This window comes from Corylus avellana, chromosome ca7 (genome assembly GCF_901000735.1).
Source record: "Corylus avellana chromosome ca7, CavTom2PMs-1.0".
NCBI classification, from domain to species: domain Eukaryota; kingdom Viridiplantae; phylum Streptophyta; class Magnoliopsida; order Fagales; family Betulaceae; genus Corylus; species Corylus avellana.
This window is the reverse complement of record NC_081547.1, coordinates 26,298,887-26,321,045: the sequence shown is the minus strand read 5'-3', so window position 1 is coordinate 26,321,045 and position 22,159 is coordinate 26,298,887. Positions and strand designations below refer to the sequence as shown.

The 22,159-nt window shown below is 36.5% G+C and overlaps 3 protein-coding genes across 3 annotated transcripts; all 3 read right to left on the bottom strand.

Moving 5' to 3' along the window:
* Positions 1-396: 396 nt before the first annotated feature.
* LOC132187007 (two-component response regulator-like PRR37) lies at positions 397-8,273 on the bottom strand. Its single transcript, XM_059601159.1, has 9 exons — positions 8,103-8,273; positions 6,454-7,105; positions 5,906-6,067; positions 5,655-5,788; positions 5,188-5,346; positions 2,708-2,891; positions 2,162-2,591; positions 1,264-2,074; positions 397-900 (listed from the first exon to the last, which is right to left on the bottom strand). The coding sequence occupies exons 2-9, from the start codon at positions 6,803-6,805 to the stop codon at positions 766-768; spliced, it is 2,367 nt and encodes a 788-aa protein (XP_059457142.1). The 5' UTR covers positions 6,806-7,105; positions 8,103-8,273; the 3' UTR covers positions 397-765.
* Positions 8,274-11,049: 2,776 nt separating this feature from the next.
* Positions 11,050-14,548, bottom strand: LOC132186966 (probable adenylate kinase 6, chloroplastic). The gene is made up of 4 exons (XM_059601095.1): positions 14,103-14,548; positions 13,725-13,853; positions 12,675-12,947; positions 11,050-11,536 (listed from the first exon to the last, which is right to left on the bottom strand). Exons 1-4 carry the CDS (start codon positions 14,430-14,432, stop codon positions 11,396-11,398), a joined length of 873 nt encoding a protein of 290 aa, XP_059457078.1. The 5' UTR covers positions 14,433-14,548; the 3' UTR covers positions 11,050-11,395.
* Positions 14,549-16,105: 1,557 nt separating this feature from the next.
* Positions 16,106-21,381, bottom strand: LOC132188252 (protein TONNEAU 1a-like). Its single transcript, XM_059602669.1, has 8 exons — positions 21,168-21,381; positions 20,236-20,368; positions 18,426-18,514; positions 18,192-18,311; positions 17,567-17,700; positions 17,418-17,443; positions 17,179-17,335; positions 16,106-16,351 (listed from the first exon to the last, which is right to left on the bottom strand). The coding sequence occupies exons 1-8, from the start codon at positions 21,252-21,254 to the stop codon at positions 16,300-16,302; spliced, it is 798 nt and encodes a 265-aa protein (XP_059458652.1). The 5' UTR covers positions 21,255-21,381; the 3' UTR covers positions 16,106-16,299.
* Positions 21,382-22,159: the final 778 nt, after the last annotated feature.

The following is a 22,159-nucleotide window of genomic DNA, read 5'->3' as shown; positions in this document are numbered from 1 at the left end:
AAATCATGTACTTTTAAAAATGCACGAAAATGCACGATCTTTGTGATATGAAAACATTGATTTTCACGTTTTCAAACCTCTATTTCTTTAAAAACGCATTTCTAAACTGGACACTGTTTGCACTTTTGTTTAAAAATATACTTTTAGTCCGCAAAATCCCAAGCCCAAACAGATTCTTAATGCCCAAAAAATCTTTTGGTTTCTACATCGTTTGTTTATAATGAGGACCAACACGAGCACTTTTTCAAGCCAATTGTTAAAGGTGGAACTTGACTGCCTAGTAATCGGGAACGTTTTGTCTTCGTGTTGCCGTATGCCGAAGCATGCGACTTGGGAGACCTAAAATCTTGGATGATACTCGCTCAGCACATTGCTTGTTTGTGAGCCACAAATAACTGGTAGAAAAAGCCACCCAACCTTCATGCTATTATTAGAGAACGCGATTTCATCAAAGAACATCAGAACAGAAATGCTTCAAGGCTCACATAAGAGGCAAAGAAGGATATAGAAAAGAAAGAGTTCTTCAAGCATCCACTTAATCAAAATCAGAAAAAGAGGCAAATAAGAGTTCTTCAAGATTCCACTCATGTCAAAAAGTCTTTTAAGTACAACAGCACACTGCACACCTAATTGAAGAGTTTTATTAGAGAAAGCCTACCCTTTTCAAGGTTAGCACCCTTTGTAGAGTGCTCACATAATCTATTTGGTCTTCAATCACAATGGTTACTTGCTCCCTCTCCTGTACATAACTAGCATCAATCTCATCTAGAAGATTGAATATGCACTATCAGGGGCAAGTCGGGTTTGCAATTCATGTCCTTGCTTTTGTTTTTGTCGGACAAATTGTCCTCGAACACGTGGTCTTTGTTCAGCCAGTTCCTTCCTGCTCTGGTATCGGACCTGAAAAAGATTATGTAAAGAAGATATTTCTCTTATATCCCTTCCCCCCAAAAAAACATGCAAGAACGAGAGATTACATCTTTTCAGTTCATGAAACAACTTGACCTGATAATATCAAATGAATGCCAGAAATGATGTTGTCAATGTGAAATACAGTCGAAGAGAAATATATATATAGGTGATGTGATGATTCCATTGGGTTTCTAATGTCAAGCTTGTTTGGAAAATATTGAAGTTTTCCAAGTAAGATATAGTTTATGATGAGAAATTTGCCACTAATAGTATCTTCAAGGGATGATTCAATGATTTCTGGAGGAAATGTTGTTCCAATACTACTCAACGTTATAACATAAACTCAGTTACCTTCTTCTCAAAGCATCTCTCTTTCCTCTTCTGGCGGAATTTGTTTAAAGCAGCCTCTCTTTGTGCAGAACGGTTTGGATCATCTGCGCTCCTGCTTGCAAGTCCAATTACACCACTTGCTCCTCCTTTTCCGGCTACCCCGTTATCACTTTCCATGTTTGTTCCTCCAGCATTTATATCTGTGGTGCTTCCACTTTGCCCATTGCTCCCATGGTTGCTTCCAGCAGCACTTCCATTCAAACTGTGATTACCAACATTGCCTTCAAAAGGTTCACTTAACAAATTTGATGACCCACAATGTGGAGCTGCTGTTGTGATCTGTTTCAAAGATAAATCATCATGGTTGGCTAGCTGCTTCTGGGGCATGTTATCATGCACATGGTGGTGGTGATGGTGGTAATAATGATGGTGGTGCTGCACTTGGACCTGCTGGTTGATGTGTCTTTCTTGTGACAAATCCATGCTAGCTATTGCAGCATCAGTCTTACCTTGTATTATAGGCTGAGGGGGAGAAATATGGCCACTTTGCACTGGTTGGAATGCAGAGGAGGGATGGAGACTTTTAACTGTAGATTTGGGCACTGGCATGTCACTGAATGCCACTTGTTTGGCAAAAACATTATTAGTAGTGGAGCCCATGTCATTGTTGTCACTACTGCCATTAGAAGCCTGATTGGAACGTGTGCCATTTGAGTCAGATTGGGAATTTTGCACTGATTCAGTTTTTGCTGCCTCTGTGCTATTATCAAGAGGAGAACAGCTACCATCATTCCTGATTGGAGTCTGATTAGTGATTGAAGCAGAATTATACCTGCTAGTAAGAAAATTGTTATGAACTTTAATTAGGAGGATTTTTTGGTCAGAGATGGATCTAATCTGAATTTGAATGTCCTTATACCTTGAGAAGGCTGAAAGTTCTGAATGTCTCAAAATATTTCGGTCATGAGCACTGGTCCCAGTATCTCCAACATCTCTTAGCCTCTTCAAACTGAGCTCGAGGTAAGGCGTTTCCTTATTGTCAAAGAGAGCCTTAACTTTCATGTCAGATACCTTGGAGATACCATTTGGGATGTCACAAACAACACTTTCTATCTGAGGATCTGTACTGTTAGTGGTCAGACCCATTAGATCAGCAACTTTGTTCCTCAAGTCACCATTTGGTTTCACACTGTTGAGCTCCACCTGTCCTTTCTGCAGCTTCTCATCATCTTTCTTTGATTTCATTTCAGAAATTTTTTGCCCATCAGTAATGGCTATGTTCGTCAATAACCCCTTTGCACCTAGGTCTTCAAGCTGCAATGGAATTCTAGATACTCCTATCTCCAAGTCTTTGCCCATGAAAACATTGTCTAATTATTGAAATGAAGTAGTAGAAAGAAGGAAACAGTAAATATATACCAGACTGATGTCAAATTGTTATTGCTACAAACAGAGTAATGCATACCAAGCTCATTATCCTGCCCTTCACACTCGGTTGCCGTGATCTTGGGCACCCAGTTGTTGCCAAATGCTTCAGTCCTTGAATGAATAACCTGGGCACAAGTGCCATCAGGATGATCAGCTAACTGTTCCCATAGTGACATTGGCTTCGGGCTGTCAACTTCTATTGCCCTTTTTGTCCAAGAGCTCTGCAATATTCATACGGGAATCTCTTATCTTACTACTTATCCATCTCTACTTAGATACATACGAATGAATATTAGCATCTAAATGAATAAATATCTATAGGCCATTTAAGTCCTAACATTTTAATAATTTTTACATTGTAAGATGTATAATATCTCATATAAGGGTGTCACGGAACAAAAAAAATCTGAGCTGAACTAGGAAAAAATATCACTTGCTTCTCTTATTTCTTGATTATTATCCAAATAATATATAGTATTTATACCTATCTAATATGAAGTTATATACTTATTATCTCATTATTAGTAACGTTATAGTGTAGTGAAATCAGAAAATTCTAGAAATTACAATTAGAATGTAAACCAAAGTTAAAAATGAGTTTTTTTTTTTTTTGACAGAACTGCAGAGAACCATCATCTCAAAAACTTCAGCTATTACAAAGTGGGCTGACAAGTATATCATGCACAAAAACACATCAACACTAACACAACCTTCACATTTACGCCCCACCCAACAACATTGACCAAAAATGACATTCCACATGCAAAGTATTAGAAATTAACACAATGGGGGTTCCTAAGATTTGAACTAAGGTACTTACTAAAAAAGAAAAATATTTGAACAAAGGCTCTTATAGATAACCATGGTTTGATACCATGTTAGAGAATTGTCGATTCCAAAAACTTGAACTAATATAAAGTGATTGATCGTGTAAATGGAGTTTACACATATTGTAACATTAAGGTAAACTTGGCCATTAATTTGTATTTGTTTTTGGATTTCATGTATGCTTTAAACTTAGCAAGGATATTCAATAATTGATGGGCTTTATTTCGTACTTTTTAAAAAAATAATAATAATATCTGTTTGATGGATATTTGCTATGGTATAATTGATATTTACTGATATTTGAATATCACATCACTGATTACCATTTAACAAGTTGGGTTTAACATAAATATCATCAGGTTTGTGGCTGGCTATCTTATACAGCAAACAACCTCGGCACTATGTAATGAGCAAGATGAGACAGAATCCCTCTGTTTAGATGGGTGTCGGAGAATTGGTAGATAATGATGCTTACCTCAAACCTCATGAAAGCCTTAAAAGAGAATGTGTTATTTGGGTGCTTGAGTGGACAATGACGGTAAGGGCTTAGGTTAGTTGCTAAGAGAGCAATCAAAACTTAGAATTGTACCGCTCTTTGGATGTGTATTTAGTTGGCCACTTATGGTAGTGAAATGAATCCTTGTGAACTTAAACTATGTATGAGAGGAAAGTTGATGACATGCGGGGAAAGTTCTTTTGTTGACATTAAAGTATCCTTTGTGAGTATATACTATGTAATTAAGGACAGTGCTCATTCCGCTACTTTTAAGCATCCTTCCTACAACTATGGATGAATGATATGAAGGACCAAGATTAGGAAAGTGAAAAACTGAAGCTAAACCACATGGGTTTGATTCAAGCACGAAGAAGTTGATTTTATTTTATTCTAGTTTTATTCATTTTTAGGAGTAGAGGGTATTTAGTAATTTGAATATCATTAGACATGGGTTATAGTTTTGGTCCCGTAGGTTTTATTTTAAGTTTTCTTATGTTTTTGGAATTTTATTTGTAGGTTCTATTAGTTATTTAGTTTGGGCCCCAGCACACCCATCTCTTCTTAACCTCCAAACCCATATAACCAAATCTGCTACAATTCCCGAGTTCACGACCATGAACCAGATCTGATTTTCTTCCTTTTCTTGTTTGTTTTTAGCTCCCAAAAATACCCATTGTGATACACCATAAATAAACCTTTAACCCAACCAATTTTCTGAGTCCTTTTTACCCCCAAACCATATGTCATTGCATTCAACAGCAATGGGTCTGTAAATTGTTCAATAGTAGTGACTCTGAGCCATATTGAAATCACGCAAAATTTGTCACGTGGAACCTATAGTTGTGTCACGTCGTCAATTAATTGGATGGTAGGTTGATCGAATGATCTATTAAAAATTGGAGTAAAACCTAAGAATCTAATTGTTGAAATTGGAAACCCAAAGACTAAATTGAAATCATACAAAAACCTAGAGACTAAATTTGATTTTTTCCTAAAATTTGAACTTTAGTTCATAATAATGCAAACCTTGTGCATCTAATAGAACAAGAGTTGGTAATACCAATACATATGGTTGACTACCAATGTATAGTAGTAGAGCCAGAAGTTGAAACTTGAAAGAACAAAGAGCTAGACGATACCTCAAGATTAGTTAGTAATACCTACTTACCAAAAAAAAAAAGAGTTAGTAATACCTGAGTGCCACTTCCATTGTCATTTCCATCCATAACATTCAAACCAATGCTTCCAATATCATCTTCATGATTGCTGCCAGTATTGTCTGACGCTTCACCACATTTCAACTTGGTGGATTTTTTTGTGTGTGCGTCACTTTCACTTCGACTATCACTAGACTGATGAAAGGATGAATAGTAAATGCAAAACAGAAGAGGAAAATTATGAATTTTTTGTGATCCTATATCAATTAAGTGGTATATAACTGATGAAAACAGAAAAGCTACATAAAAATATCTCCATAGGCCAAACTTGGTCAAATGGCATGATTCCAAGCAAAATCAGTGGCTTCTTTTTAGTTGGTATAGTTCAAATAGGTGCTCAGGGACAATTAAATGCATAAATCAGAGCCAACCTGTAGTTTAAAGTGCACAATTGATCCACAATATAGTTTCATAGAGAAAATGGGATAACTATAGCAACTCACACTGTGGCATTTCCTCCAAACATGCTGCCAAAGATTTTTAAGCTCATTCTTTCGAATAGGCTTTGCTAAAAAGTCAGATGCACCCTTCGACAAGCACTTAAAGACTATATTCATAGAATCATAGGATGACATCACTGCACATATAACTCACCAGGTGTAGCAGTTAAAAGTATCAATTGATTAAAAATACGAGGAGTAATATTGTGTTTCTTTTACATGGAAAAAAAAAATTGTAAAAGAAATATACTCACTAATCACAGGAATATTCTGGAGAGATTTGTGGCTCATTATCTTGCTTAAAAGGTCAATGCCTGATAGCCAAGGCATGGCTACCTCACTCAAAACAAGATCAATATGAGTGGTAAGATCTTCTAAGATTTTCCAAGCTTGCAGACCATTTTCTACTGCTGTAACTGCGAATAGTGGATTAACTGTTATGTTTCTTTAGGAAGAGACAGCCAAAAGGACAAACTGCTGTGCTTGCATAGGATTTGCAGCACGCACATAATCAAATGACAACATTCCAACACTAATCCACCAAAGTGTATTGCATTTGAGAAAGATAGAACGTTACCAATAGAATTATAGTCCCCATTTTTTTTTTCTTTTTTTTTTTTTTAAAAAAAAAAAGGAGGAAAGAATAAATCATCTTTTGAATGCCAACTTCAAGAAATCTCATCTAAGAAAAGAAAAACACATAATAAATAAACCACTTCAATAGGTCAGAAAGCATATTAACCATAAGAAGAAAAATGATTTTTCATTGATAAGTTTGACATGATAACAACTTCACTATAACCTTCATAGCCACAATTCCGAAGTAATGCACTGACAACATGCCGAGTCGAATCATCATTTTCCACTAGTAGAACCTCGAGAGACCTAACAGGTAGAAACCTCTCCCAGCGAACCAGAGGCCCTTGAGGCTGTTGCTGCAACCTCTGCAAGACAGCCTTGGGCTGTGAATTGTCTTGGACTCCTTCCATTTGCCCATCATCAATGTCTTCCCCATCCTCATTAATCTGCAACTCATCTTCTTCCAAAAGCCTTTGGTCCTCACCCAGAACCCCATTCCTTACTTCCTTGTGCTCATCTAGCACATGGGGATTTGATTCCGCCAACCATTTGATTACGGGACAATTCTTATTCATCTCAGCTATGTCCTTTAACCAGATTCAAAAGGTCAATAAAGAGAAAGGTAATGGATTGAGCTGGGGCAAAAACCTCCTCTAAACCCAAAGATTTGATTCTGCCAACCATTTGATTACAGGACAATTCTTATTCATCTCAGCTATGTCCTTTAACCAGATTCAAAAGGCCAATAATGAGAAAGGTAATGGATTGAGCCGGGGCAAAAACCTCCTCTAAACCCAAAGATAGCTTGCACATCCTGTTGTCTTCGAGATACTAGCCTCTACAGACAAACCTCATCAACAACTCCTGCATAAGTCCTGCAAAAAAAACAACCATTTTAAAACAAATCAGCACAAGTTACACTCCTTTAATATTTGTCTAAGAGTAACATCAAACCCTCGAATTATGTAGTAGAAAAAAAAAAAAGAAATATAGCAAACAAATTACTACAGGCTCCAAACGCTAACATCTGCCCTGCAGTTAGAACAAATTCTCAAACATGGAGGATCCAGACTCAAAAAGATTGTGTGGTGGAAGCGGAATTACTCATGAAAAGTTAACGCTGTGTCAAAAGCCAGAGGGAAAAAAAATTTAACCAAGTCTTAGAAATTTTATCATTTGGGAAACAGGAAAAGTAGAAAAACCTGTACATAAAATTCAAAACATCCTGGGTTTCAGTAGCTCAGAATTACTCATGACAAGTTAATGCCGTGTCAAAAAGCCAGGGGTAAAAAATTTGACCAAGTCTATAGAAATTTCATCATTTGGGAAACAGGAAAAGTAGAAAGACGTGTACATAAAAGTCAAAACATTCTAGGTTCCAGCAGCTCAGATTTCAAGGTCACCAAAAATCGTAATACAGAGAAAAAAACAAAGAACTTGGACATATGCAAAACCAATGCTTCTTGGGCTTAGTTTAAAACATAAAGACTCCTGATTTCTTTTCCTTTTTCTCTTTTCACATTGACCAAATAGATCGTTCTGGGAGTACTGATTATCAAATTTCAAAATATGGCTCATATTTCACAGAGGACCGTAGAAGAATTCAGAAACAAACATCAATCAGACATATACTCTGGTTTTCCAGCAACCAAACGCAGCTTTAACAGAGACCAAATTCTCAAATTTAAACAAGTAAAAGAAAATCATATTACTTTCAGCTTAGTGTGAAAGATTGTCCAAAAAAGTACATCAGAGTAAAAAACGGTGGCGTAAACTCTGAGTTGGAGCTGGATCCAATCACCAACGGTCGAAAATTCAAAGTCAGAACACAGAAATACAAACCAAAAAACCAGCTTCAAACAAGAATAATACCTTCCAAGTTCCAAGCCTCACTGGAAGTGGATTCAAACACCAACGGTCGAGAGTTAGAAGTTTCGAGCACGAAAATTCAAAGGAAAAGCTGAAGCATTTTAGGGTTTTGTTATCGTCGAAGAAACAGCTTGACCGGTTGAAGAACTGTGAAGCCGAAGCAGCTTGGGGGAAAGATAGAGAGAGATGCGCAAAAAAAAAAACAAAAGAAAAGATATTACAGCGAGAAAAAGGTCTACTGACGTGGACGAATGTGATGACACGTCGGATAAAAGATAATGAGGTGGATTCATGCTGGGCTCTAAAAATATTTTGTTAAAGATCCGGGGCGATCAACGATGCAACTAGATAGCGTAGAAACACGTGGCGCATTGTACGAAGAGGTAAAGATGCTTGCTTTCGATTTAAAGTTCGCGGTGTCGTTTTCGGTTTGACGTCAGACGAGACACTTTTTGCTTTTAGACAACTACTATTTGACTAGTTTTTTCCGGTTCAATTTTTTTTTTTTCCTCAAAAAAATTATATAAATTTAGATGGTTGAAAAAATTACAAAAAAAAATATGTATATCTTATAATTTTTTTTACTTTTATTTTTATATATAACACTTAAGCCAATTCTCAAAATTAATACATCCCAACATGTTCAAATAAATGAATGTTACGGTTTTTCTTAGTGTTCTCTTGATACTACGTAGATGGATCAGAATTTACTAAAATTTCTTAAGAATTTCAGTTTTTGAAATTTTGAATTCAAGCTGTCGATTTTTTATCTAATGGTTATTAGTCTGTCATGTGTCTCACTATTAATAAATATTTATTATTTTATTATTTTATTACTAGTAGGACATGTGGTAAAACAATGACCCTTAAATGAAAAATTGACAGCTTAAATCTAAAATTTCAAAAACTGAAATTTCTTTAAAATTTTTAGTGAATTCATATCCCTATGTAAATATATATATATATATTTTTTGAAAACAATATCAATAAAATAACCCATAGCATTTCTCTTCAAAAATTTGTCTATTTGGTAATGGTTTTGAAAATATTTTTATGTTTTTAAAAACTAAAAATGCTTTTTTTTTTTTTCTTTTCTTGAAATCATTTATAAAAATTCAAAACACAATACTTTTTAAAAGTGGATCCCACAAACAAACAAACAAATTTAATTTCTCACCTTTTATATCATGACGAAGCAGATCAAACGACCACCCCACACTGGGGATGTTTGCAAGAGAGAGAGATTGGAGATAAGCTCAAAGACTTTTGTTTGGGACTTGGGAGTGACGGCGAGGAAATAAATAAATAAACGTAAAAGTAGTAGGGGCTGAGAATGAATGACATGTATATGTAGCGGTGGTTTTTTTCTTACTTGTGTGAAGTGTTTCTTCCTATTGCGTAGCTCTAGCCAGGTGTCATTTTTTGATGGGCCTGACATAGCATTCGATTCATGTCCTTAAGTGAAGTGTATCCTTCGTTAGATGTCGTATGTTGGTAAGGGACGGTTCTAACAAGGTAGTGGTGGCACTGAATTTCTGCCTCCTACTACCGATACTGGTTATCGTGTAGTGTTACTGTTTATTGGTGGATCAAAAATGTTGCTTGATTCTTTGTCAGGAATATCAAGACAATTGAGATGGGGTGGCAAGATAGTCATCACATGTAACGTGTTCTCTTGAACTTTCTAAGTAGTTAGTTGGTTAATTTTTTGGCCCACTGGGATCTATGGCTTGGTCTCAATTACTCAGTCCAAACGGGTCTCCTTAGCCTGGGTATAGTCAAGTGGATACTCGGTATATCATATCACATCAAAACACTTTTCAAAACTATTATCAATCGTACATTGAAAGTCTATAATTATTATTACAAATTGACGTGGCAATTTATAATTGATGAAACGGATTAAGCCAAAAACTGACTTTGTGATTATTGCATCTTCTTTTACTCATTACCGCAACTTCGAGTTATTTTTGTGGACAAGTTGATTCTCATAGAAAGTAAGTGGAAATAGAATACGACTCGTGAGGCTGTGATAAGTTTTAAACTCTACTTTTCCCATTAACCTTTGCATCTCATACTTTCTTCGTGGCCTTGGTTTGAGTTTTCTTTCTTGTGCTACTTGTCTTTGCACACATACACAACACCTGCAAAAAGTGCGATTCCTTTGCTCTTTTTCTTTAGAATTTGGAGGTAGCCAAACTAGAGTGCTTTTGACTTTTGAGTAAAGTTAAAAATTACGCCTTTATCCCATTATTATTAAACTCTGCTAACTTGAGTGTAGACCTAGTAGTGCTAATCAGTTTTGGGTGAATGAAAAGAGCACGCGGCGTGCAAATTTTTTTTTTTTTTGCATTAAAATATTTTTTAAAAAAATTTCCTTCACGGTGTGCTTGAATCACGGCCCATCAGCTTTTGTATCAGCAATTATTAAGAAAAGCAAAAACTTCAAAGTCTAATTAACACTACCCACTTCGTTCTGGGGCTTGCTCTGAGGGGCTTCCTTTTTTAATGTGGACAAAATTAAAGATTCAAAGAGACATGACTATAGTTCTAACTTTAAAACTATGACTAGGGCCAAGTTGAATGTTTTCAACGAAAAGAAATCTGTGGGCTTGAATTCAGATGGAAAACGGGTATCCTAAGAGGACCTTAAGATACAATAGCTTGAAGATATATTCAAAAGTTCAAAAAGTTGATAAGAAAAAAAAAAGAAAGTTTGCAAGCTTTAATAAACTAAAGTTGCAATTAGCCCGCAGAAGAACCCTGTGCTCTCATGATCAATATATAATGTTATTGCATCTAATGAGGTAAATAATGTCACATTATTTAAATTTTTTGAACGACGTGATAAAACGTGGATCGTCCGTTACTGCTACCGTACAGTCCGTACTACTGGTACTAGCAAAGCTAGCACCCACCATTCAAATTGGCAAGTGAGTGCTCCCTTGCAAAATCTTAAAATGGAATTTTATAAGCATAATATCTGCCAAAATCAAATCGCCATTACACTTATTGTCTGGAGTTATACTCACCGCTAGCTAAAAGTATATGTCAACTAAATAACATTGCCAACAATAGCATAATTTCTCCTGGCTCTCCAAACAACATCTTACTAACTGCACAAATCTCCAGAAGCCCAATAGGAAGCTTCCTTGTAGATGTATAGGTATAGCTATGCTTCCAGTTCTTACTGGACATAAATGTTCTGTTTTGAAATTGATATGCATGCACATATCTTCAACATGCAAAGAATGATCTAACTTACCCTGTGAATATACTACAGAATATTTATATAATCATGCTGCTGCAGACTGCTCGTCATTATGATCAAGATTCAGAGCTTGAAGCAGCTTTGGCCAGGATTCTGGGATCCCTCCTGGCAGATCAAATTCTAACAACTTCCCACGACTGCGGTAGAACTCTTCCAGGGGTTGAGTCTGCAAGAATGAGATAATTTGCAGAGCATAACTCATTAATTGAACCGAAAATGAATAATATCATTAGTTATTTTTATTAAGTTGAAAGTAAGTACTGTAACATTAATATATGATGTTGATCAAAGAAATGCAATTTTCTAGTGTTCAATTTGTGTTCACCATTCACCATGAGGTTCTGCAACCCACTCCAAACAGCTAGGGCTGTCAATTTTTCGATTCTAACAGGCTCTTCCAGCCAACATGATAGTGACAGTCATCTAAAGCAGCTTTCAGATTCAGTATGTGTTAAAATTTACCACTTGAGGCTAACAAAGGCCTCAAAAACTCTCAAACAAGACATGAATTACTTACATTTAGTAAGATAACGTTTGTAAACCTAAACACTACGTGGCATTGGTGGCAATACTTAAGAAACACCGTGGAACAATTAGTAATAGTAAAATATGAAATCCAATATCTCGTTCTTAGGAGCACCTCCAACCTCTAACCCAGCACATTTACTCTTTTTTAACTTGGAAAGGATGTTCTTTTTTTAAAGATAGACAATAAAGTTTTTGCTCATACACTGAATAGCGTCCTTGGAACTATCGAGTTTCCAATGACAATGAGAATTACAATTAACAACCAAAGCAACTATAATGATACAGAATTACGGTATTACTATTGCAGTGGTAAATAAGAGTGGAAGAAATGGTTAAGTACAGTTTCAAATACATTTCCCCAAAATCTAGAATGAAACCAGAGATATTAAGCGGAGAAACAGTGTGAAGCCTGCTTTCTTGGAAGTAATGAAGTATTCATGGCACAACATTTGTGAACATGCTACATTTAGCATATGTGCATAGACCTAGAATGATTCGCATATATTATAAAATAATTTCCACCGCAATATGATAATACAGGGTCATCTTACAAACAACTTCTGACACCTTTTTTATGTTGAAACATTGCCATACCAACTTTTTAGTGCAGCATAGCATACAACACCTCAATCCTCAATAGGGAAGTGTGTACTATTATAGGCGGCTGGCTTTGGTCTTATAAAAACTTTGAATTGCAAAATATTATAAACAAGACTGTTATTAAAGTATCTATTAAAAATGTTGAACAAAAGCATTCATAGTGTAAGGAGCAATACCACATCATGATATATACGAAGCCGTTCCTTAACAACTTCTTCGGTATCATCAGCTCGAGTGATGAGTTTTGATTCGCAATGTGGAGGGGGAAGAAGTGGAGCCATGTATAATCCAGGGCTTCCATTCTCACCCTTTATGTCAATACAGGCAATATTGTAGTTTCCTCCACACTCACTACATGTCCTTCTTCCAAGGCACTTTGCAAGCAATGCCTCTTCCTGAAGCTTCAGGTTGACCACCAAGTCAATGTCTGTAACCCCCTCTAGAATTTCCTGGACAACAGCCAAAACATAATATGAAATAAAAGGATAAAAATAAGAGCAGTTCATTTTTTTTTTTTTGGTTGGGTGGGAGAGAAATGGGAAAGAATTATGTTTCAATAATTTATTAGGTCTCTTCATAGGAAAACGATAGTAATATTAAATCACCATTTATCCTAAAAGCTTAAGCCGATAGGAAAAGATAAATTTAATCATCTGATCAATACTTTAACAAGTAGATGTATATCTCTACCATATTGTTCCTAAGGTGAAAATTTAGTAAAAATTCCACTTTAGCCATTGAAATCTTCCTACCATTGATAAAATTTTCACCTAAGGAACAATATGGTAGAGATATGTCATAGATGCAAATGGGCATATGTTTTTAAAATGAACATATATGCAATTAATGACAGTATATTAAAGTAACTGAAAAAGATGCAAGAAGTCCCCAGGTGCTTAACCAGCAAATAGTCGCACCCATTTTAGTGGCATCAGAATCAGTGTCTCATTGCAGACCAGGCCATATATATGACTAAATCCTGGGTAATCTCTTATAACCTTTAGACATGTACCATTAGGAACCATCAACAGAGCAACTTTGTCTGTGTCCTTTATAAATAGGTACTAAGATTGATATATTACATTCATATCGTATTAGCTTTCATATATTCGTAAATCTGTTAGCCTTTTTAGCCCTTTTCTACTTCAGCTATTAACATTCATTTGACAAATAAGATATAAGAGATTGCTAAATTAACGAAGCCATTCATCAGAAGAAGTGCTCACCGCCTGCCTTATGGTTCGAGGAAAACCATCAAGAATGAAGCCAGATTCACCAGCTTCAAGACGCTTGGACAACAAATTTATTATAATCTCATCTGAAACCAATTTCCCTTGGTTCACAATCTCTGCAAGCTGCAAAATAAAATAGTGAACAAACAAATAGTTGGGTTGCTAGCATATTCTAAGCACAATAACTCACAACGAAGTTAATATTTAAAGGCTGGCAGGAACACCCATATGCTTATTTAGCTGACTTGAGCTGTATGCTTGTGTGTGCGAGTATTCAATCAGAAACGCAATTCTAAGAACAAGAATTTAGGAAAATCCAAAGCAAACAAAGAAGAAATTGAAATTGAAAGAGAAAATGGAACCCTAGGGGACCTGGGAAGCGAGGGGACCGGAGGAGGAGAGCTCTCCGCGGACGAGATCGCCGGTGGCGATGTGAGGGACACCGAGGAGGTGGGAGAGGCGGGAAGCGTAGGTGCCCTTTCCGACGCCGGGGCAGCCAAGGAACACCCACTGGACGTTTCTGTCCTTGGGGCCGTGGCGGAGCGGGAGGGGGTTCTGGGCGAGCAGAGACGGCGCTTCGAGGTCAGCTCCGGAATTTGCTACAGAGCAAGAAGAGAGCGTCCGGATAGTGGAGGCGGCTATAGAGGAGATCGGCGTCGAGGCTCTCGCTCTGGCCCTCCATAAGCGGTGCAGCACCGCCATAGCCAAAGTCAAATTCTTGAGTCGCGTTTGGGAATGTTGAGAAGTGGGAGTAGGCCGAAGTGGAATTATTGAGTGCTGGTTTTGTTGTGTTTCCTGGAGGCGAGGAGTGGAGGGGGCTTTGACGTTTGAAATAGGCCACGAGGGTGTGTGTGTTTCCTGGTGGGCCATATCATATATATGTGGGGTTTGCTTTATAATTTCACGTGCTTTCACGACCATAGAATATGCTTTGGAGATGCTTGCTGACCCTGACGTTGACTGCAATGAACTTGTAATCTCTAAAAGGAAAAAAGAAAGGCGAAAGAGTGTTCCTCTTCCTCTTGTTTGCTCCAGTACATGCAGCAAATGCTTGTCGAGAGATTGCGCCCGTCGGGGAAGAGGAGCTGATCAATATTGTGGGAGGCGGCGAGGCCTAGGCGTGGTAGTAGGACTGGAGGCGGTGGTGGAGCTGAACTTATTTTTTTGTTTTTTTTTTTTTTTTTTTTTTTTTCCTTTTAACTAGTAACATTGACTTTGTTGATGTGTCACCCTCTAGCACCCGGAATAAATGAGTTATATGTGAGGGGTAATTTTATCAAGGACAAAAATATACATTCAGTATAACTAATTAGATATTTTCATGAATTGGAGATGATCATAATTCCTGACAACTTTTATTGGACATACTTGGCGCCACGTCAATGAAAATTTTTAGATGACATATATATGCTATTAGATTTGTTAAATCTAGTTTGAACAATGAAATTAACAAACCCATATTTGTAAACCGGATAATGACCATTAATTGCAGGAATTTGTTTGCACTTTAACATTATAGTCCTACGGACATTTGGGTTCCAAATAACTCAAGCTTCTTTTATTCAAACCATGAAGGTCGAACACTATTAAAAAGAGGGGAAAAGAAAAAAAAAAAAAAAAAAATACTTGAGAGATCCATGAAGTATACTGTTTTAGTAAATCACTCCTTAAATGTTTAAATTTTGTCATTTATACTCTTTTAGCTTTCAATTGTTATCAAATGTATCTTTCTATCTACCTTATGTTAAATTTTTAATGATACTGCCATGTCATACTCATTACCCATTTAGAAGGCAACAGGTGTTTTCTTTAATTTAAAAAAGAAACTGAAAATTAAAATTATAAATATAAATATAAAAAAAGAAAAGAAAAGAAAAGAAAAGAAAAAAGGTGGGGTGGCCGCTCAAGTTCATAAATCTATAAAGCATTTTTTTCGCTTAAGAATATGAAAAAGTCTCCCTCGTATTGCTCCGATGCGATCTGCATCGTTGCGTTGTTTCCACGAAAGGGTCTGCAGTGATTGAAAACAAGGAGCAAATGAAATTGTGAGAGTGCAGCGTGGGAGTGCCGACTGCCGAGTGCATGAATAGAAACTTGGACGGGAAGTGTAACATTTGACAAGAATATCATACGAGTTAAACCCAAAGCCCATCTCACCTTGCCAACATACAGGTTTTGGCAGCTTACACAAAGAAACTCGTGTATACTGTTTTCATCTTTATGTCATATCAGAACAAATTTTTTCAATACGCTAGATCATCTAGTTTGGACAATAGCCACTAAATATTTGCATTCGCACAAAATTTAAGATCCTTCAAGAGTTAGAGTTGTACACGGCAAAGTCACTAATATGAATTTCACTCACAGGTCAATAATAGAACAAAACGAAATGAAATAGAATAAAGCTCAATCAAAGCACTAAATCACATCGCAATACAAATAATCTTACACAACACATCACTACCCTCATTTGATGGTTTTCATTGAAGGTTAAAAAGAAAAAGAAAAAAAGAAAAATCAAGAAGAAACATTAGGATACACGTGCAGACATACAAAGGGTGTCTCTCAGCTACATATGGTCTGCCCTGCCATCTTCCTCACTGATTCCATCCCCAGCATGCCTGCAACCGAATCCATCAAATAAGCTAAGGAAACAATACACACCAAATATGAGGTTATATGGTAGTTTCTATGGTAGTTAAAGCAGACGGTTGAATCTGAAAAAATAAACATGGCAAAAAAGCATAAAGAAAGAGAGAAACCAAGCCCAAGCCGCTAAATATGTACTGCCTATATTCAACCTCACTGTAAGACGATTTCTAAACTATGGTTAAATATAAGGCATTATTTAAGATATGAATCCTTTCTATCAATGGTCAAAAGACACAAAAGAAATTTTTGCTAAATTAAAAGATATGAATCCTTTGTACCTCCTTACAAAGGGAGGAGGTACAATTTCAGCTAGAGCTGATTGACACAATCAAATGAAAGAATACCATGTGACATTCATTCAAAAACCCATATGTTAGCACAACAAATTGGCATCAACAAACTCTAAACTAAAATCCACAACCTAGGATAAAAAAGAAGTTCTAATTCTGTTTTCCAAAATTAATATTTTCTTCAAGAGACAACAGTAATTCTAAGAAAATTAGTTACTACAGCAACATTAAGATTCTGGCAGTAAGACACGACATGCAATTGTGAGGCACCAGCAAGCTTATATTAGATTTTGTAAAAATTGACCTACTGCCAAATAATGATTATGATGATGATCGCAATAGGAAACCTTCATATTCCACAAAGAGTCAGTTTTCTAGCAGTCCAAAAAGGGAACAGCATGATCTCGTGTTGGATGTTTCTAGAACCCCTATCCGTGAATTATTTTTTCACTAGTAACAAATGGATAAAAGAAGAAAAATATGCTGATTAGGTTATCAGAACAAACCGCCAAGATGTAGTAAGATTTCGAGCTTTTCTATCCAACTGAAGGTTCTCCATGGCAGCTGAAGCTCGAATTACATCCTCTGGGATATCTTCGCTGTCATATCTCCAATTATAGTCATCCTTCCTGTAACCAGACATGGAGGACCCTCCTCTACGATCTGAAGGCTAGACTGTATCAGATAAAGAAAATCACAAGCAAGCAGATAGTGGAAGCACAGAGTAAATAGCTCTATTACTCACCAGATGCCTGGGAAGCAGGAAGAGGCCTACATAAGCACACCAACAAACTAACATGTCAATTGGAGGGAAGAAAAAGAAAATGGCAAAAGGAAAAGAGACAAATTAAACAAATCAGAATTAAAAATGAAACAGTAAGGTAGGCGCAGAACCTCCCAAGTGGGGGTAAGCCCCCGGCAACAGAAGATGAAGAAGGCCTCCGAGTGTTTCTGGACTCTAAGTTAGATAAGGACTCAGCTTCTGAAGTGGTTAATCTTCTTCCAGAACTCCTTGCTTGGGATAGATTCTATCAAAACATGATTCAGAAAAAAAAAAGATTATGTAAGAGTAGTACAAGAAGTAGTTACACTTTTGAAGACTATATCTCAAATTCTGAACATGTTCAAATAAATATGAATCACAGGTCTATTCCAGAGCATCAGTATTGTAAATTGCATTCATTAATAAACAACTTGAATGCTTATCACGGCTATGTTTATAGACATCAAGAACATTACTATTCTCACAGTTATACAAGATAATATAGGTGAAGGACATTTTTTTAAGATGAGTAATAAACCAATCTCATATATATCTAATTCCTACTCATTCAAATCGAATACCCTTGGAAAAAATTAACTGTACATGCATGGATACATACACGCATAAAGTAATACATAGTACTCCCACAGATATCAACCTTGCCGCACGAAGTTGCTGCTATCAAGTCCCATGCATGTTTACTGTTTTGAATTGAATATGAAAATACTTTAGTTTAAATGAGATATAATATCAAACCTCAAACTTCAAGAATCCTTGAAGCACATCCAAAAGCAAAGGACTATCAACATTTCTGTTGAGATCATATCCATTCTTGCTACTAAATTCTTTCAACTCAGCTTTCCAAGAATCCTTTTGCTGCAAAATAATCCCCATATGAGTTAGAAGATAATTGAACATATTAGTTCAAAAATTATCACAACAAAATCAGCAATACTATGAACCAAAAGAAAAAAAAAATTACTTGATTACCAAATTACACTCGGGCAGATACACTTTTAGTGTGTGATTTAGTTGCGCCCAGTCTAAGTATTCACATACAAGAGCAGTAAGCAGCCTTCCTGCATTTAAAAGAGTGAGATAAAAGATGAGTAAATAAGACAAGTGACCATAAATAAGACTTTACAGAAGTAACTTGCAGATGCATCATGTTCTGCAGCAAAACGTTATCATCTTCATATATTCCACATCAATTACATGGATAGTGAAGAAAAAAAACGTAAGGAGATCAAGAAAACACATTAAACGATTAAAATCCTCAGCTTGTCCACATACATCACTTTGAGATGGAACAGACACCATGGTGTGCATTGAAAATTAACATTTAAAGTCCACAAGAGCAACATTATGTTGGATAAGAATCAAAAAGTAACTGACAAGGATTTCTAAATTGTATAGCTGTTCCAATACATAGGTAAAGATAAATTAGTTGATATATTAAAGCCAATACCCTCCAAGCAGAAAAAGGAAGGCTTGGTCACTGAGCCCTTCTGTGTTCAATGAACGGTTAGAAGCAAGCAAGCCCTTCTAGTTCTTCAAGCAACCACACTCTCAAAGCCATATAAGCATCTGGTTTTCACTTTGAAGCTACAACTTGAAATATCCAAAAAATATATAGTTTGGGTAACTTGGAATGGCAAGTTGTTCTTGGATAGGAAAGAATGGTTTCAGTCTCCCTTTGTCCTTCCTAGGACAGTAACTTATTTTTGAATCTTTTAAAGTCCGATGACCCAGAACTGTAACATTTAATCCTGAGCCAGGCAAATAGCCCAAACTATACAAGTTTATTTCCCATAATCTAAGGCCTCATTTGGTAAACGGGATTCAGGTTAAGATTATAATTAAATAGTCTGAATCCTGCGTTTGGGACATTCCAGTTAGTGGAACACTCAGTCACGGCAGAAAGAATAATCCCATGATCATTTTTAATTCCGAGTGGGATTGGGGATTAGGCTGGATTGGGACTAATTAGTCCTAGGTGTTTAAGGCTCAGGATAGACAGTCCCAATCTCTCTCTCTCTCTCTCTCTTCCCAAACCAGTCAGCAGATGAACCCCAATAATCATCACTCATTCAGTCACACGTCGACCACCTCTGACATCTGTTGTCACCATCCCAACCGCCATGGGTTCTCTCTCTCATTGGCTTGAGATTCTTCTTTTATGAGAAGTTCTTTAGTCCGTGTCCAATTCACGAGTTTGCAAAGAAAAATGAGATGAACATCCCTTGCTTGGACTGTTGCACCCACATAATGCCCCAATTACATGCCTTCTCACCACCCTCTCCATCTCTAATAGGTCCATGCCAAAACCACTTCATAGATTCAGCAATAGTTAAATAAATACAAATTTGCACCAGCTTCTGCTTCAAATCCATCATTCTTTTATTTATTTCCTCTCTTTCCTCATATAGAAAGGTATGTTTATCGTGATGTGATGAGGCTGAGTAATGCTCAGAAATTAACAAATTGTTCCCTTGTTCAAAAATCTGAGGATGTTTCTAGAACATATTGTAATTTTTTTTATTTTTTTTTTTGGGGGGGGGGTAAGTATTATGGATCTAGTGTTATTTCTTAAAACCATGCCATGTGTAATTGTACTTAACCTTGGCGTGGATGTTGTAGGTTAGTTTTTGTGATGATTAACCCTGGCTGATTTCAATTTGACTCGTCTATCTAAAGACCTGACAGAAGATGAAACTTTTAGACCTTAATCGGCTTACAACCAAGATCGACTGAATACATTATACACATAGAAGGAGAGAAAATGGATATGTAGAGGAACCTGAGGGGGAAGCATGAAGCTCTTTTGCACGATCGTTGCAGCTACCTAGTAATGCAGGAGGCAAACCATCTTCTTTTTCAATTACCCGATCCTCCTCTTCAATTGCCTCAAACACACTTGCTCTGAGTTCAGCCTAGCAAAAACCCAACAAAATCAATCAATAGCAGATACAAAACAAGCATGGAACCGTTTAATTCCTCTTGGTAATAAAGCATACAACTCAACTCAACTGAGCATTAATCCCAATTTAGTGGAGTCAGCTTCATGAATCTTTCCTCAACTAATTGGTGTTAGCTACATTTATAATTTTTTTTTTTTTTCAAATCTACCCAACACCTTCCTGTTCTATTCACAACTCTACGTAATGGAAAATGTGAATAAAAAAATACACAGTAATACAGTATATAGAACAAATTGAAAAACAAGAAAAAAAAATTAAGTGCAACACCGATTGTCAACTTAAAATATAAAAATATTACTTCCTAAAAATTCAGAATTCCAAATGATGAACAGATTGATACACGTTCCTAACACGGAAGAGCACACTGCAGCGAATCAATCATCTTCCACGTCTGACCCCCTTTAATAAACTGCTGAAAATTCATTCTCAAAACCCTAATTTCAAATGAACTCGCATTCTCTAAAATCCAGTTCCGTACTCACACCACAACAACCTTTATTAGTTCACACCAGAAAAAACCCACATTTATTTCCGTAAACCCGGATAATGGATTATCTTGCAAAAACCTAACGCCAACCAACATCGCGAAGCGCTAGAATTGTCACACAATTAGCTCGGGAACCAAAAGAATACCACTTTCGGTTTAAATTAGCAATTACAAGAATGAAGATACAAGTTTTGCGATAAATGAATGAAAACAAAGGAAATTGAAAGTGAAAAGAAAGAGGAAGGGCAATGTGGGGATTTATACCCGGATCTTGGCGAGGACGCCCTTCTTCTCGAGGGTCCTAGTGACGAGGGTCTTCAGGTCCATCATCTCTCTCGTGTAGTCGTCCATTTCTGCTCCAACTGAGCTTTTCTCTTCCTTCGCTCACTTGCTCTCACAAGCCACAGGCTTTCGATGCTTTGCTCCAAGCTGGGAGAGAGAGACAGAGAGAGAGAGAGAGGGCGAGAAGACGGATAAACGAGTTGCGAGAGGTGGGTATAACAACGGGTTTGGTCCCACTAGTTGGTAAGTCCCTGCAAAAAGCCCAAAACTAATATCTTTTCGGACTCGGACTATTTGGCCCAATAGACCCCTCTGTTTGATGGGCTATTGGTCGATGCTAATGCTATAAACTATTTGATCAGTAATTCTTAATAAAAAAAGAAAAATTAAGGTTTAGTTAAGATTTTTTTTTTCTTAATTATGTTTAGTTGAGATTGTTATGTCAGTATTTTAAGATAGTTGTGAAATAAAAATCACGAGTTTGTTAAGACTCTATCATTAACATTGTTAGATAATTAGATAATTCAAATGTAGTATGTAACATTACTCTATGAAACATGTATTTCAACTTTTACTTCAATATCTTATCTTATAATATAAAACGATGTGGTAGTTTATATGAGTGTCCCATGTCCCACTATGAATGAAAAATTTAAGTAACAAATCTTAAGAATGTTACACACGCTCTTAAACGAACATTTTTTGACGTGACAGTAAAAATTACAATTAGATTTTGACTATATCACTATTGAATTTTGAATAGAAATGTAATTTTGAGTGCCAAATCATAAAGTTCGTACTTGAGAGTGCGGGAGTGGGGATATGTCTAGAGTAAAAAATAATGGTGAATGCCATGTTCTTTTAAGAACGAGAAATGTTATACGCGCCATTTTCATACTCTTAAGCGCCGTTTACTTCCATGTAAAATGGTTTCCTTCGTAAAATATTTTTAGGAAAGTCATTTTCCTTGAAAA

What these genes read in the sequence shown, in the direction of transcription:
- LOC132187007 (XM_059601159.1), bottom strand. Translation starts at nt 6,805, where the DNA reads ATGAATAAGAATTGTCCCGTAATCAAATGGTTGGCGGAATCAAATCCC. An exon ending in TTTGGAGGAAATGCCACAGT is followed by an intron (nt 5,347 to 5,654) that starts GTGAGTTGCTAT and finishes TCCTTTCATCAG; the next exon opens with TCTAGTGATAGTCGAAGTGA. An exon ending in AGAGATGCTTTGAGAAGAAG is followed by an intron (nt 901 to 1,263) that starts GTAACTGAGTTT and finishes AATCTTTTTCAG; the next exon opens with GTCCGATACCAGAGCAGGAA.
- LOC132186966 (XM_059601095.1), bottom strand. Translation starts at nt 14,432, where the DNA reads ATGGCGGTGCTGCACCGCTTATGGAGGGCCAGAGCGAGAGCCTCGACG. An exon ending in CCGGTCCCCTCGCTTCCCAG is followed by an intron (nt 13,854 to 14,102) that starts GTCCCCTAGGGT and finishes TTTATTTTGCAG; the next exon opens with CTTGCAGAGATTGTGAACCA. An exon ending in TTCGTATATATCATGATGTG is followed by an intron (nt 11,537 to 12,674) that starts GTATTGCTCCTT and finishes TCATTCTTGCAG; the next exon opens with ACTCAACCCCTGGAAGAGTT.
- LOC132188252 (XM_059602669.1), bottom strand. Translation starts at nt 21,254, where the DNA reads ATGGACGACTACACGAGAGAGATGATGGACCTGAAGACCCTCGTCACT. An exon ending in ATCTGCCCGAGTGTAATTTG is followed by an intron (nt 18,312 to 18,425) that starts GTAATCAAGTAA and finishes ATTATTTTGCAG; the next exon opens with CAAAAGGATTCTTGGAAAGC. An exon ending in GGCTTACCCCCACTTGGGAG is followed by an intron (nt 17,444 to 17,566) that starts GTTCTGCGCCTA and finishes GTGCTTATGTAG; the next exon opens with GCCTCTTCCTGCTTCCCAGG.